The following is a 15,603-nucleotide window of genomic DNA, read 5'->3' as shown; positions in this document are numbered from 1 at the left end:
TACATTTCAAAACGATCACCACGCTCAGTCCAGTTATTATGTTACCACACAAAGGTACTGCATAATTATGGACCACATTCCCCATACTTCATACCCATAACTCATTTATTTTGTAAACAGAAGTCTGTACCTCTTAATCGCCCTCACCTATTTCTCTCCTCCCCTCACCCCCACCCCTCTGGCAACCACCTGTTTGTTCTCTGTAGAACGATTCTGTTTCTGTTTTGTTTATTCATGTTTATTCATGTTTTATTTTTAGATTTCACACATAAGTGAAATAATACAGCATTTGTCTTTCTCTGACTTATTTCACTTAGCATAATATCCTCTGGGTTTTCACTTAGCATAATATCCTCTGGCTGCAAATGGCAAGGTTTCATTCCTTTTTATGGCTGAGTAATATTCCATTGTATATATGTACCACATCCTCTTTATCCATTCATCTACTGATGGGCACTTAGGTTGCTTTCATATCTTGACTACTGTAAATAATGCTGCAGTGAATAGAGGGGTGCATAATCTTTTAGAATTTTCTTTGGATAAATACCCAGGAGTGGCATTGCTGGTTCTATTGTAGTTCTATTTTTAATTTTTTAAGGAATCTCAATACTGTTTTCCATAGTGTTTGTACCAATTTACATTCCTACTCATTTTTAAATTCAATAAGTAGCTTCCATTTTTCACGAAAATGGGATTACTTTACCATAAACTTACCGTGATTTTCTCTTTTATCTAAAGAAACTGTGTGCACATATATATATGACTTCATTTTTTCTCTTTCTACCACTTGAGTATCTAATGTCAAAGACTTCTTCAAGGCCAGAACTTCATATGTAATAAATAAAGAACCTCTTAAAAAGAAACAAAAAATTCATCATAAATATATGATCTAAATATAACACAGGAGGCACTCTTTTTTATTAAGCTTTTTGTAGAACTTTTTCTTTCTTTTTTATTGGGAAATATAACGTATATACAGTAATGTGCATATAACATACATTATACATATATACGTATAAATGTATACACACATTTCAGCTTACAAATAATAATAAATAGCTGCAATACCATACCCAGGCAAAAAAACCCAAAATATTAACAGTACCCAGAAGCCCACAGTGCATCCCTCTCTGATTCTGACCCACTCTCTCATCTCTATAGCTAACTATTATTCTGGGTCTTATTATAGTAATATCCTTGCTATTCTTTATCGTTCACCACCTAAACATGAACCTTTAAACAACGGGGCTTAGTTTTGTCTGTCTGTGAACTTCACAGGAATGGAACCACACTGTATGTATTCTTTAGTTCACCTTCTGTTTGTGAGATGCATCCATGTTGTTACATGTATCTGGAGTTCATGCATTTATATTTTCATATGGTATGTGATTCATCCATTGTATAGCTATACTACAACTTATTTATCCGTTCTACCACAGACGGGCAATTTAGGGAATTTCTATCAATAGTCTGAGTCTATTACAAATAATACTGTTACACATTGTATACATCTACACTGTATGCATGTGTATATGTTCCTCTAGGATACATATCTAGAAGTAAAATTACAGACTTTCTGAAAGTATATATATTGTTCAACTTTACTAGATAATGCCAAACTTTTTTTTAAAGATTAGCCAATTTGAACTCCTTATCACCAGCATATGAAAATTTCTCCTCTCCTAAGAGTTATACCTAAAATCAAATATTAAAAGTGAAATACAGGGGATGCAGTGGTGGCGCAGTGGTTGAGAATCCGCCTGCCAATGCAGGGGACACGGGTTCAAGCCCTGGTCTGGGAAGATCCCACATGCCGCGGAGCAACTGGGCCCGTGAGACACAACTACTGAGCCTGTGCTTTAGAGCCCGCGAGCCACAGCTACCGAAGGCCGTGTGCCTAGAGCCCGTGCTCCACAACAGGAGAAGTCACCGCAATAAGAAGCCCCATGCACGGCAAGGAAGAGTAGCCCCCGCTCGCCGCAACTAGAGAAAGCCCGCGTGCAGCCAAAAATAAATATATAAATTTATTTTTTTAAAAAAGTGAAATACAGGGAATTCCTGTATTACTGCAGTGTAATTCCGTGCAGTGGTTAGGACTCCGCACTTTCACTGCCGAGGGCCCGGGTTCAACCCTGTTTGGGGAATTAAAATCCTGTTAGCTGCACGATGCAGCCAAAAAAAAAAAAAAGAAAACTGGAAAGAAAAAAAAAAGTGAAATACAATGTTGTGTATCCTAAAATGAAGGATTTTTCCCCTAATCAGATTGACCTACACTAAATCCAGACACAAAGGCTGCACTCTGTCTGGATTCACAACTTAGAAACAACAGTTTTATGAAGTCTTTTTCTGAGCTTCCCACCCTAAAGCAAAAGCAAGTAAGACAGAAAGGCCAGACACTGGCCAGTACCAGAAGAATAGAGAGAAAGCTCTCAAGAATCATAACCTCTCCTGGGGAATCTATCTGAGCAGCCAAAAAGAACAAATCTATTCAGTATTTTTATCATGCTTTCCATGAAAGACAAAATTCTTTACCAGAAATTGTGATTAATTTTCACTATATTCCTGAATATAACTGTGATATAAACAAAGAAATTGCATTATAGAAAAGAATATACATTTATCTTTTGCCTGGAATGAGTCAAAGGAAAAAATCATCTAAATATGTTTTGTCTTACAATGTCATGGAGAAATGTGCGTATTTGGATAAAATGCCAAATATATCTCCTTTATCATTTTAGCATCTAAGAGTTGATTTTATATTTATACTAATGAAAAAGAATATTATTAACAAAAACACTAGAACAGTATTAGACATAAACTTTACATATATATCCCCCGCCCTCCCCCCAAAAAAAAGGAAAGAAAAGAGAATGAAAAATAACGATTTGGGGGAAGATAGTCACTCCATTCACTAAGCAGGTGCCTCTGAAACAGCCTGAGACGAGAGTGTCAATCTATTGGTTTTCTCAGTCAACCTCAACTTCCTTTCATAAGAGCTTTATGGTGACCTAAAGGGTGTTCAAAAGTAATTCTGACTATAGTTGATTTTTACCTTCTTCACCCTCTTTATAACCTAACACAAGATGTGATTTTAGGTGTGTGAAAGCTAATTAGTGAGTGCCTGCTCTGTACATGCCAAGTGCTTCCCTCAGAGAAACAGTGCCAGGTGGGTAGAATCCCCATCGTACACCTCGATCCAAGAGAAAACACTCCTCAGGAGTTAGAGTAACTGGATCAAGACAACACTGAAGTGGTAGAACCAGTGATTAACCAGTGATGAATCCACATGTTTACAGATTCCAAAATCTATACCCTTTCACTGCCCCATGCTACCTGTAAATCACTTCCACTGAGATTTCAAACAGTAGTATCATGAAGCCAGTTAATATTTCACAGTTGACACTTACCCTAAAATAAGTGATCCAGTAAACTTTATTATATTTCCTTCAAAAAGAAAGGGAAAAAAAAAGTCAATGTGATGAATATCAATTGGAAAAATTGATATTTTTCCATTAATATAATCATTTACTATCAACACATGGCTTCCTATTCCCAGATACAAAAAATGAACCAATAAGCACTGAGTCCAAAATATAATCTATATTTCATACTAATTCTCCCCTTCCTCCACCTCTTCTTACTCTGCCATCGTCCACACTAAATCAGTAAGAAACTCTCGTTTTGCTGCACTACTGATACTGCCAGGCCTAAAGTGCTTTCACTGAATGCAATGTCCAGGGAGCTAACTGTCCTGATTTTTTTTAGTTCACAACCAGTTAAATAAAGGAATGGGAAGAATTCTCCATATTACTACCTAAGACTATATTAAGGAATTATGTTTGTGAAGTGGGACACAAAATGATTCTTCCCAAAGAAATTATGTTATAATTGGTGGTTAAGTGCCATATATAGGTAGTCCCATTTAAAACATAGGTTAGGGACTTCCCTGGTGGTCCAGTGGTTAAGACTTCTCCTTCCAATGCAGGGGGTGTGGGTTTGATCCCTGTTCGGGGAGCTAAGATCCCACATGCCTCGCAGCCAAAAAACCAAAACATAAAACAGAAGCAATACTGTAACAAATTCAATAAAGACTTTAAAAATGGTCCACATCAAAAAAATCTTTAAAAAAAATATAGGTTACATCCTACAAGTTTATTTATAAATTTTTTGTTTGGAACTTGGAAAACATTTTTTTTAATATTAAAAAAAAAATGTCCTAGTGCCAGACACAGCTAGCTGCCTATTCAATACACATAAGCCCCTTAATTCTTACTAACACAACCTGATTACTACCTAAAGATATACTACCTAAAGATATTCAAAGATACCTCCTGATTACTACCTAAAGACTCCTCTGCAGCTAGGGCTGGCTGTGCAACACAGCTGTAGCCAATATATATATATATATATATATATATACATACACACACACACATGTAATACATCTATATAAACATATAGATATAGATGGAAGTCTATAGGGAGAGATCCCTCCCCAAATAAAAAGACAAAGCCTCATAACATGGCTTTTGGTCTTTCTGTCTTCTTGATGTCCTGGGATTCAGCAACAACTTGTGACCATGAGGACAATAAGATAATAGAGCAGGAAGACGAGAGAATTGCTAAACTGTGGTTCCTGCCCTAAATTGTCTCCATCTTGACTTCCTGTTATGTAAGAAAAATGAAAACCTTACTAACTTAAGCCATTATAGTCTAGTTTCTGTTATATGTACTGAACACAATGTTAACTAATATATTACCCATGATGGTGAGGGACTGCAGGCAGCCCATGAATATCTATGTAACCTATAATTTGTTGGATGTATAGAGGTAGGTAGCCCTTTGTTCAGACCTTCAACTTATGCTGCCAAGAACACATTTCTCCTCCCTACTGAGGGATAAGGAACTTCCCTCCATCAACTTCCCTATGCATCAGCCAAGGGAGATGGAAATTCCTCCCAAACTCTAGGACCCAGTGGTTCCAGAACAGGAAAGAGGACAGTTCCAGAAAATCTGCAGGGATTAGATGGAAAGCTGTGACACACAGAGCTTCTTGACTGTGCAACCCCTCTGGGACCTTTTTCATTCCAAGATGGCTTCCTGGACTTCCCCGGGAGCAGCCAGTTTATTTCCTCTTATACTGCTGCCATCTGTTTCTTCTTACTAGGATGTTTCTTTTTCACTAAGCCCTGGAAACAGAATACAGACTCACAGCCTTTTCTCCTACCCCGAAGTGTATTTACTACTCTTGAGTGTGTTTTGCTAGAAATGATGAGAGAAGAAAAGCTCCCTTCTCTGTCCCACTCTTCATTTTTAAAATACAAAATCACAGAATTTTCTAGATGAAAAGAGTCTATCCTAAAAACTGATCTTTCTTAACGATCAAAAGGAAGCTCCATGAGGACAGAGACTTCATCTTATTCAATATTGTATCCTCAGGGCCTAGTAATAGTACCTGACACATAGGAGAATGAATGAAAGATGGCCTAGGCCAATATTCTCATTTTACAAATAAAGATTAGTAATAAGTAATGTAAATAAAGATTTACAAATAAAGACAGTAGATGAGTGCTAGATCCTAAGTTCCTATAGGGCAAGCAAAACATCTTCCTGGTTCACCACTGAATTCCCAGAACCTAATACATGTGCCTGGCACCATGTTTTACAGAAGCTTAATAAATGGCTGCTGAATAAGAATGCAGTGACACTTGAGTTTAAAAGAATGAGTATGAATCTGACAGGAAACATAGGGGAGGGAAAAGATTCCCAAGAAAAAGGAGTATGCATGGCTCTGAGCGTACAAATTTGGGGTGAACCTTTAGTACAGAAAAGACAAACAACTTTGAGATTTATCATGGATTAAATAAGTTTTTGTGGACAACCTTGGAAACTTAACCACAATTCTATCACTGTTTCTACAAGAAGATATTGTTGTTTAAAGTGTACTCACTGACATCTCTCCAGTGTGTGGTGCTTTTTGGCGGAGGAGTTGAGGTTCCCATTCTTCTGCAACAGATGATGCAATAAGCAGCCAGGGACATTCTGTGTGCTTAGAACAATTATAACACATTTAATTTAGCATGTAATTAAAAACATTTCTCTTAACTATAAGAACATGTCATAATCACAGTAGACTGCCCACAGAGTTAGATTTTTCAAGACCTGGAAAAAAAGTTTTCAATTAAAGAAAAAAATTTCTCCCTTAAAAATTTAAAGCAGACTTATTAGAATAGTATTTTGCTAGTACCTCGATGATTATTCATCAAACTGTGTCCAACTGTGAACAATGATTAGTAGGAAAAAGGAAAAGAGATTATTAATCAGAATATCAATATAGGAATCAAAAAAATTTTAATGCCTTCTAAAAATATATATATGCATATATATAGATATATTTATCTTTAGTGACTGAAGTCCCTACAGAAATGAAAAGCAGCTCTGAATGGAAGATATACTTAGGACCCATAGAAGTGTTTAGCTTTTCTCCAACGCCTTCAAGATGGTACCCAACATTGTTTAAAATCTTTGAAATTTAATCGTTACTTGTTGGCATCCTGTCAAAGAAGGAGATGTTGCCCAACTATTTAATCACTATCCTTTTGCTCAACTATTTCATCAACTGAGTAAAGATGATCTAAATATGATGCGATGGTTTCTAGAACAACTCAGTATTCTAGAATCGTAGATTGTCTTTGGATGAGACGTTTCTTTCTTCTTTTTTCTTTTGCAGTAAGAGAAAAGAAAGAAGATGCCTTGAGGAACTCATGTGAGAAATGGTCTTTGGTTTAATACATTAAAAACTTCTGGCAGCTTTACAGGGATTAAGGGGGAAACTGCTTGGTGTACATGTGTAAGAAAATCTGTTAGCAATAACACAAAATAAAAAGCTTAAACATTTTTTCTTGTAATTCTAGTACCTCAATTGATGACTAAGCAAACTAGTTTAGGCAACAGATAAACTTGTAAAGGTCACTGTTTTAAAGGTCATTGTATCTTATTTTCTCACTGTTTAAAGGGTTGCTGCTACTTCTCTATGAGACACAGGATAATGGTAAAAATAATACAAAGACAGCAACGAAGTAGCTGCTTATAAAATCAAGGCAGAATGCAATGTAAACTAAGAGTTTATGTATAGATTTTCATTTTACTTACTACATGAAAACTTTTGACTAAAACAAAAATGCAGAGCAAAAATCTACTGCTTCCTTCAATCCCGACACCTACTATGAAAGTGGTCAACTATAAAACATTATACGAATATTGTTTACTATTACTTCTCTGGCCTAAAAACCTTCACGGTATTAACTTAAACAAACCACCCGCCAGCAGGTTCCCCTCCCACCAAGTCCTGGATATGAATGAGTATAATGGAAATACACTTCCTCATCTTATTTCCCTCTAGATTTCCTCAAATGACATCACTGGCTCTTTCAGCTTTTTCCAGAATAAACTAACTCTAACTCTCTTTCAACTCTCTCAGCGTCTTGACTATCTCCAGTTCACTGCTCTCCAGCCTCAACAAACCATCCATCCTTGCTTTCTGGGGGTGAGCATCCGTCCCATGGTTGTACTTCCTTCCACACCCAGCCTCGACTCTGGGGTGCATCACTTCAACCTCTCTCTCTACCTGCTTCCTCAACATACCAGAGCCCTCCTCCTTCTACTATCCTGCAGCCCCAACCTGAAACATGTGTTTTCTCTGTTCTTACACTTGGACAGCCAAAACTGGGGGCAGGGGGACAAAAGGCAAACTGCGAGCATGCTCTCAGAATGACATTTGCTGTCCCTAATCAGTTCTCTTCTCATCCCCATGATGACTGCTCTAAACATCCACATACTCTGCCAAGCGTCCTACCCTACCTGCATCCTTTTCAAATGATCTTGTCTCTTATTTCACTCAGAAAATTATGACTCTGAACTCCCTCAACTTCTGCCCCCATACCTACAAGCAGGGACTGATCCAGGTATTGAAGGAATCAACATTTATTCAAAGAGTGGGGCAAGGGGAGGTTCCTTTAAAAAAAAAAACCCACAAAACCACAAATATCAAATTAGGTACTAAAATGAAAGTGATTTAGAATGAGAAAAGATATCACAATAAATTACTGGAGTCTTAGAAATTTTGATACCTTTCTTCTGGGATTTCATTAGCTAATTTGTCAGAAATGCTTACATAGAAATACTTCAGGATTACACTCTGGTGTTCCTCCCTCCCTAAGACATTACAACTCCTAGTAACTCCTAGCACTCACAGGGGCCCATGCAAGTAAGGCACCCTCAAGCCTAAGCTTTCTAATATCACAGGAAATCTACCCTGGCCGACTTTCATATCTTTATCTGCATCGCCTTTTCCAGATTCCAAATGGATTTTTATCTGCACTGTTCTTTCCTATTTCTGAGGAAAAGGTCTCATCCCTTTCTCGAAGGGAAATGTACCATCTATGTTCTAGATATCATTTTTTTCCCTTCCATGTGGACCTTGACTCATTATCTATCTTTCTCTTCTTAATCTTCACACACTCCCTCCTCTCTATCAGCTCTTTCTACTCCTCCCCACTAAATACTGGATGTCCAATTTCTCCCATCAAAACACAAAAACAAACAATTGGAAAAAAAAAGTAAACACTCGGTCTACCCAAGCGCCCTCCAGCTACTGCCACTTCTCTCACCTCCCTTTCCTAAGATTCTTTCCCCAGTGTGTCTTCCTCCAGCCCTGAAACAGCCCTCCCCAAGGTCACCAGTGACATCTTTGCTGCTAAATCCACTTTTCAGTCACCATCTTACTGTCTTTGTCTAAAGCATTTGACTACTCCCTCCTTGTCTCCTCTAGCTACTATGACACCTGGTTTTCTAGTTTGATTCCCCTATTACTGGCTGCTCCATCCCATTACTCATTCAACAAACAGTTATTCAGTTATTGAGCACCTACCACCTGTCACGGACGGAAACCTGAGATGTGAATAAAGCAATACAACTCCCTGCTCTTACTGAGTTTACAGTTGTCTCTGCTGCCTCCACCCAGCCCTTAAGTATTAGTGTTTCAGTGGGTTCCACCTGTGCTCTTCTTTTTTCCTCATGTTATATTCTCGTGCTAAGTAATTTCAGTGTTTTCATCACAAAGCTTTACCTGTAAGCTTTTGATTCCCAAGTCTCTATAACTAATTCAAGTCTCTCTGCTAAGCACATATATTCAACTGCCTAATGCACATTTGCACCTGGAAGCACCACAAACACCTAAAACCCAGGATGTCTAAAGTCAAATCATCATACTCTAGAAATCAAATATCCCAAGACCATTTATTACTAAACCAGTTTCCCCATTGATAAGAAATGACTTTTCCCTACACCAAGGTCTAATCTACCTAGGGTCCATTTCTGGAGAATTTTGTTCCGCTAACACATTTGTCTAACCCTGCATCAATAATATAACGCCTTTCTTAATTCTTATACCCTTAAAATAAGCCTTGATAGGTTCTAGAGTGAGTACCCCTGCCCCCATTCCTTTTAGGATTATCTTGGCTATTGGGGATTTTTTTTTTTTTTTGGCAATCTTTTACATTTTTTACTTTTTTAAATTTTTAAATTTTATTTTACTTATTTTTTTATACAGCAGGTTGTCATTAGTTATCCATTTTATACATATTAGTTTATATATGTCAATCCCAATCTCCCAATTCATCACACCACCACCATAACCCAACCACTTCCCCCCTTGGTGTCCATATGTTTGTTCTCTACATCTGTGTCTGTTTCTGCCCTGCAAACCGGTTCATCATACAGCATTTTTCTAGGTTCCACATATATGCGTTAATATACGGTATTTGTTTTTCTCTTTCTGACTTACTTCACTCTGTATGACAGTCTCTAAATTCATCCACGACTCTACAAATGACCCAATTTCGTTCCTTTTTATGGTTGAGTACTATTCCATTGTATATATGTACCACATCTTCTTTACCCATTCGTCTGTCGATGGGCATTTAGGTTGCTTCCATGACCTGGCTATTGTAAAGAGTGCTGCAATGAACATCGGGGTACATGTGTCTTTTTGAATTATGGTTTTCTCAGGGTATATGCCCAGTAGTGGGATTGCTGGGTCATAAGGTAATTCTATTTTTAGTTTTTTAAGGAACCTCCATACTGTTCTCCATAGTGGCTGTATCCATTTACATTCCCACCAACAGTGCAAGAGGGTTCCCTTTTCTCCACACCCTCTCCAGCATTTATTGTGTGTAGATTTTCTGATGATGCCCATTCTACCTGGTGTGAGGTGATACCTCATTGAAGTTTGGATTTGCATTTCTCTAATAATTACTGATGTTGAGCAGCTTTTCATGTGCTTCTTGGCCATCTGTATGTCTTCTTTGGAGAAAAGTCCATTTACGTCTTCTGCCCATTTTTTGATTGGGTTGTTTGCTTTTTTTAATATTGAGCTGCATGAGTTGTTTATATATTTTGGAGATTAATCCTTTGTCCATTGATTCATTTGCAAATATTTTCTCCCATTCTGAAGGTTCTCTTTTCGTCTTGTTTGTAGTTTCCTTTGCTTTGCAAAAGCTTTTAAGTTTCATTAGGCCCCATTTGTTTATTTTTGTTTTTATTTCCATTACTCTAGGAGGTGGATCAAAAAAGATCTTGCTGTGATTTATGTCAAAGAGTGTTCTTCCTATGTTTTCCTCTAAGAGTTTTATAGTCTCCGGGCTTACATTTAGGTCTCTAATCCATTTTGAGTGTATTTTTGTGTATGGTGTTAGGGAGAGTTCTAATTTCAATCTTTTACATGTAGCTGTCCAGTTTTCCCAGCACCACTTATTGAAGAGACTGTCTTTTCTCCATTGTATATCCTTGCCTCCTTTGTCATAGATTAGTTGACCATAGGTGTGTGGGTTCACTTCTGGGCTTTCTATCCTGTTCCATTGATCTATATTTGTTTTTGTGCCAGTACCATATTGATTGATTACTGTAGCTTTGTAGTATAGTCTGAAGTCAGGGAGTCTGATTCCTCCAGCTCTGTTTTTTTCCCTCAAGACTGCTTTGGCTATTCGGGGTCTTTTGTGTCTCCATACAAATTTTAAGATTTTTTGTTCTAGTTCTGGAAAAACTGCCATTGGTAATTTGATAGGGATTGCAGTGAATCTGTAGATTGCTGTGGGTAGTATAGTCATTTTCACAGTATTGATTCTTCCAATCCAAGAACATGGAATACCTCTCCATCTGTTTGTATCATCTTTAATTTCTTTCATCAGTGTCTTATAGTTCTCTGCATACAAGTCTTTTGTCTCTCTAGGTAGGTTTATTCCTAGGTATTTTATTCTTTTTGTTGCAATGGTAAATAGAAGTGTTTCCTTAATTTCTCTTTCAGATTTTCCATCATTAGTGTATAGGAACACGAGAGATTTCTGTGCATTAATTTTGTATCCCGCAACTTTACCAAATTCACTGATTAGCTCTAGTAGTTTTCTGGCGGCATCTTTAGGATTCTCTACGTGTAGTATCATGTCATCTGCAAAGAGTGACAGTTTTACTTCTTTTCCAATTTGTATTCCTTTTATTTCTTTTTCTTCTCTGATTGCTGTGGCTAGGACTTCCAAAACTACGTTGAATGATAGTGGTGAGAGTGGACGTCCTTGTCTCGTTCCTGATCTGAGAGGAAATGCTTTCAGTTTTTCACCATTGAGAATGATGTTTGCTGTGGGTTTGTCACATATGGCCTTTATTATGTTGAGGTAGGTTCCCTCTATGCCCACTTTTTGGAGAGTTTTTATCATAAATCGGTGTTGAATTTTGTCAAAAGCTTTTTCTGCATCTATTGAGATGATCATATGGTTTTTATTCTTCAATTTCTTAATATGGTGTATCACATTGATTGATTTGCGTATATTGAAGAATCCTTGCATCCCTGGGATAAATCCCACTTGATCATGGTGTCTGATCCTTTTAATGTGTTGTTGGATTCTGTTTGCTGGTATTTTGTTGAGGATTTTTGCATCCATATTCATCAGTGATATTGGTCTGTAATTTTCTGTTTTTGTAGTATCTTTGTCTGGTTTTGGTATCAGGGTGATGGTGGCCTCATAGAATGAGTTTGGGAGTGTTCCTTCCTCTGCAATGTTTTGGAAGAGTTTGAGAAGGATGGGTGTTAACTCTTCTCTAAATGTTTGACAGAATTCACCTGTGAAGCCATCTGGTCCCGGACTTTTGTTTGTTGGAAGATTTTTAATCACAGTTTCAATTTCATTACTTGTGATTGGTCTGTTCATATTTTCTATTTCTTCCTGCTTCAGTCTTGGAAGGTTATACCTTTCTAAGAATTTGTCCATTTTTTCCAGTTTGTCCATTTTATTGGCATAGAGGTGCTTGTCGTCGTCTCTTAGGATGCTTTGTATTTCTGTGGTGTCTGTTGTAACTTCTCCTTTTTCATTTCTAATTTTATTGATTTGAGTCCTCTCCCTCTTTTTCTTGATGAGTCTGGGTAATGGTTTATCAACTTTGCTTATCTTCTCAAAGAACAAGCCTTTAGTTTTATTGATTTTTGGTATTGTCTTCTTTGCTTCTATTTCATTTATTTCTGCTCTGATTTTTATGATTTCTTTCTTTCTGCTAACTTTGGGTTTTGATTGTTCTTTTTTCTATAGTTCCTTTAGGTGAAAGATTAGATTGTTTATTTGAGATTTTACTTGTTTCTTGAGGTAGGCTTGTATTGCTATAAACTTCCCTCTTAGAACTGCTTTTGCTGCATCCCATAGGATTTGGATCATCGTGTTTTCATTGTCATTTGTCTCTAGGTATTTTTTGATTTTCTCTTTGATTTCTTCAGTGATCTCTTGGTTATTTAGTAACGTATTGTTTAGCCTCCATGTGTTTGTGTTTTTTACAGCTTTTTCCCTGTAATTGATTTCTAATCTCATAGCACTGTGGTCAGAAAAGATGCTTGATATGATTTCAATTTTCTTAAATTTACTGAGGCTTGATTCGTGACCCAAGATGTGATCTATCCTGGAGAATGTTCCATGTGCACTTGAGAAGAAAGTGTAATCTGCTGTTTTGGGATGGAATGTCCTATGAATATCAACTAAATCTATCTCGTCTATTATGTCATATAAAGCTTGTGTTTCCCTATTAATTTTCTGTTTGGATGATCTGTCCATTGGTGTGAGGTGTTAAAGTCCCCCACTATATTATGTTACTGTCGATTTCCTCTTTTATAGCTCTTAGCAGTTGCCTTATGTATTGAGGTGCTCCTATTGGGTGCATATATAATTGTTATATCTTCTTCCTGGATTGATCCCTTGATCATTATGTAGTATCCTTCCTTGCCTCTTGTAACATTCTTTACTTTAAAGTCTATTTTATCTGATATGTGTATTGCTACTCCAGCTTTCTTTTGATTTCCATTTGCGTGGAATATCCTTTCCCATCCCCTCACTTTCAGTCTGTATGTGTCCCTAGGTCTTAAGTGGGTCTCTTGTAGACAGCATATATATGGGTCTTGTTTTTGTATCCATTCAGCAAGCCTGTGTCTTTTGGTTGGAGCATTTAATCCACTCACGTTTAAGGTAATTATCGATATGTATGTTCCTATTACCATTTTCTTAATTGTTATAGATTTGTTTTTGTAGGTCCTTTTCTTCTCTTGTGTTTCCTGCCTAGAGTAGTTCCTTTAGCATTTGTTGTAGAGCTGGTTTGGTGGTGCTGAATTCTCGTAGCTTTTGCTTGTCTGTAAAGCTTTTGATTTCTCCATCAAATCTGAATGATATCCTTGCTGGGTAGAGTAATCTTGGTTGTAGATTCTTCACTTTCATCACTTTAAATATGTCCTGCCACTCCCTTCTGGTTTGTAGAGTTTCTGCTGAGAAATCAGCTGTTAACCTTATGGGAGTTCCCTTGTATGTTATTTGTTGGTTTTCCCTTGTTGCTTTCAATAATTTTTCTTTGTCTTTAATTTTTGCCAATTTGATTACTATGTGTCTCAGCGTGTTTCTCTTTGGGTTTATCCTGTATGGGACTCTGCGCTTCCTGGACTTGGGTGGCTATTTCCTTTCCCAGGTTAGGGAAGTTTTCAACTATAATCTCTTCAATTATTTTCTCGGGTCCTTTCTCTCTTCTCCTTCTGCAACCACTATAATGCAAATGTTGTTGCATTTAATGTTGTCCCAGAGGTCTCTTAGGCTGTCTTCATTTCTTTTCATTCTTTTTTCTTTATTCTGTTCCACGGCAGTGAATTCTACCATTCTGTCTTCCAGGTCACTTATCCATTCTTCTGCCTCAGTTATTCTGCTATTGATTCCATCTAGTGTCGTTTTCATTTCAGTTATTGTATTGTTCATCTCTGTTTGTTTTTTAATTCTTCTAGGTCTCTGTTAAACATTTCTTGCATCTTCTCGATATTTGCCTTCATTCTTTTTCCGAGGTCCTGGATCATCTTCACTATCATTATTCGGAATTCTTTTTCTGGAAGGTTGCCTATCTTCACTTCATTTAGTTGTTTTTCTGGGGTTTCATCTTGTTCCTTCATCTGGTATATAGCCCTCTGCCTTTTCATCTTGTCTATCTTTCTGTGAATGTGTTTTTTGTTCCACAGGCTGCAGGATTGTAGTTCTTCTTGCTTCTGCTGTTTGCCCTCACTACTGGGTTTTTTATTGGAAGTGAACTGAATTTACAGATTAAATTGGGGAGAACTGGTATCATGTGGAGTGCCTCCATTCATGAAAAGTGTATCTTCAATTCTTCTTTTAGATCTTTTGTAATTTTCTCCACAAAGGTCATGCATGGTTTGTCTTTGTTTCTTCCTTTCATGGAAAATTTCAAATGTATACAAATAGAGACAGAATAATAAACTCAACCCCATCACTCAGCTTCAAAAATTATCAACACATGGTCAATCTTGTTTCATCTATACCTGCTCTATCCAATATAACTTCTGCATGATAGACATCTCCTATATCTGCACCACTAGTGTGAAAATATGCTAATGTGACTGAAGAACTGAAATTTCAGTCTTTTAAATTTTAATTAATTTTAATTTAAATACCCACATGGCTAGTGGCTATGGTACTGAACAGTGAAATCTATACTGTAACCCACATGCAATTTCCACCACCATAACGCTCAATTATTTTGAAGTAAATCCATGTCATGTAATATATAACCTGTATATACTGTAGAATGTTACTGATAGTTAGAAAAACATTAACCATCATTATGTCCCCCTTGAAAAAAATTCCTTAGTATCATCAAATATTCAACGAATGTTTCAATTATTTCATAAACTTTTGTTTTGCACTATTGGTCTGTTAGAATTAGGATCTAAACAAGGTCCACATATTGCATTTGGTTGCTAATGTGCCTCTTTTTTAGAGTCACTTATTTTTACTTTTATTTTTATTTTATTTATTTATTTATTTGTTTGTTTATGGCTGCATTGGGTCTTCGTTGCTGTGCGCGGGCTTTCTCTAGTTGCGGCGAGTGGGTGCTACTCTTCCTTGTGGTGTGTGGGCTTCTCATTGTGGTGGCTTCTCTTGTTGCGGAGTACGGACTCTAGGTGCGTGGGCTCAGTAGTTGTGGCTCGTGGCTCCAGAACGCAGGCTCAGTAGCTGTGGTGCA

At 37.1% G+C, this 15,603-nt stretch overlaps 1 protein-coding gene across 2 annotated transcripts in view; it reads right to left on the bottom strand.

Annotated features, from left to right (window-relative positions):
* Nucleotides 1-15,603, bottom strand: part of SERAC1 (serine active site containing 1) — an 84,626-nt gene that overhangs the window by 41,327 nt on the left and 27,696 nt on the right. Inside the window, exons 2-4 of one of the 2 annotated variants that reach the window (XM_082404544.1) lie at nucleotides 5,951-6,049; nucleotides 3,408-3,444; nucleotides 715-851 (exon numbers count right to left, since the gene is read on the bottom strand). In XM_082404544.1, coding sequence (XP_082260670.1) covers nucleotides 715-851; nucleotides 3,408-3,444; nucleotides 5,951-6,041 — 265 coding nt within the window. In that variant the 5' untranslated portion in view covers nucleotides 6,042-6,049. The remainder of the gene's footprint in view (nucleotides 1-714; nucleotides 852-3,407; nucleotides 3,445-5,950; nucleotides 6,050-15,603) is intronic. The other variant, XM_082404545.1, reaches the window with a different exon arrangement.

Source organism: Balaenoptera borealis (assembly GCF_965194805.1).
Source record: "Balaenoptera borealis genome assembly, chromosome: 9".
In the NCBI taxonomy this organism is placed as follows: Eukaryota; Metazoa; Chordata; class Mammalia; order Artiodactyla; family Balaenopteridae; genus Balaenoptera; species Balaenoptera borealis.
This window is presented reverse-complemented; position numbering and strand designations above follow the sequence as displayed.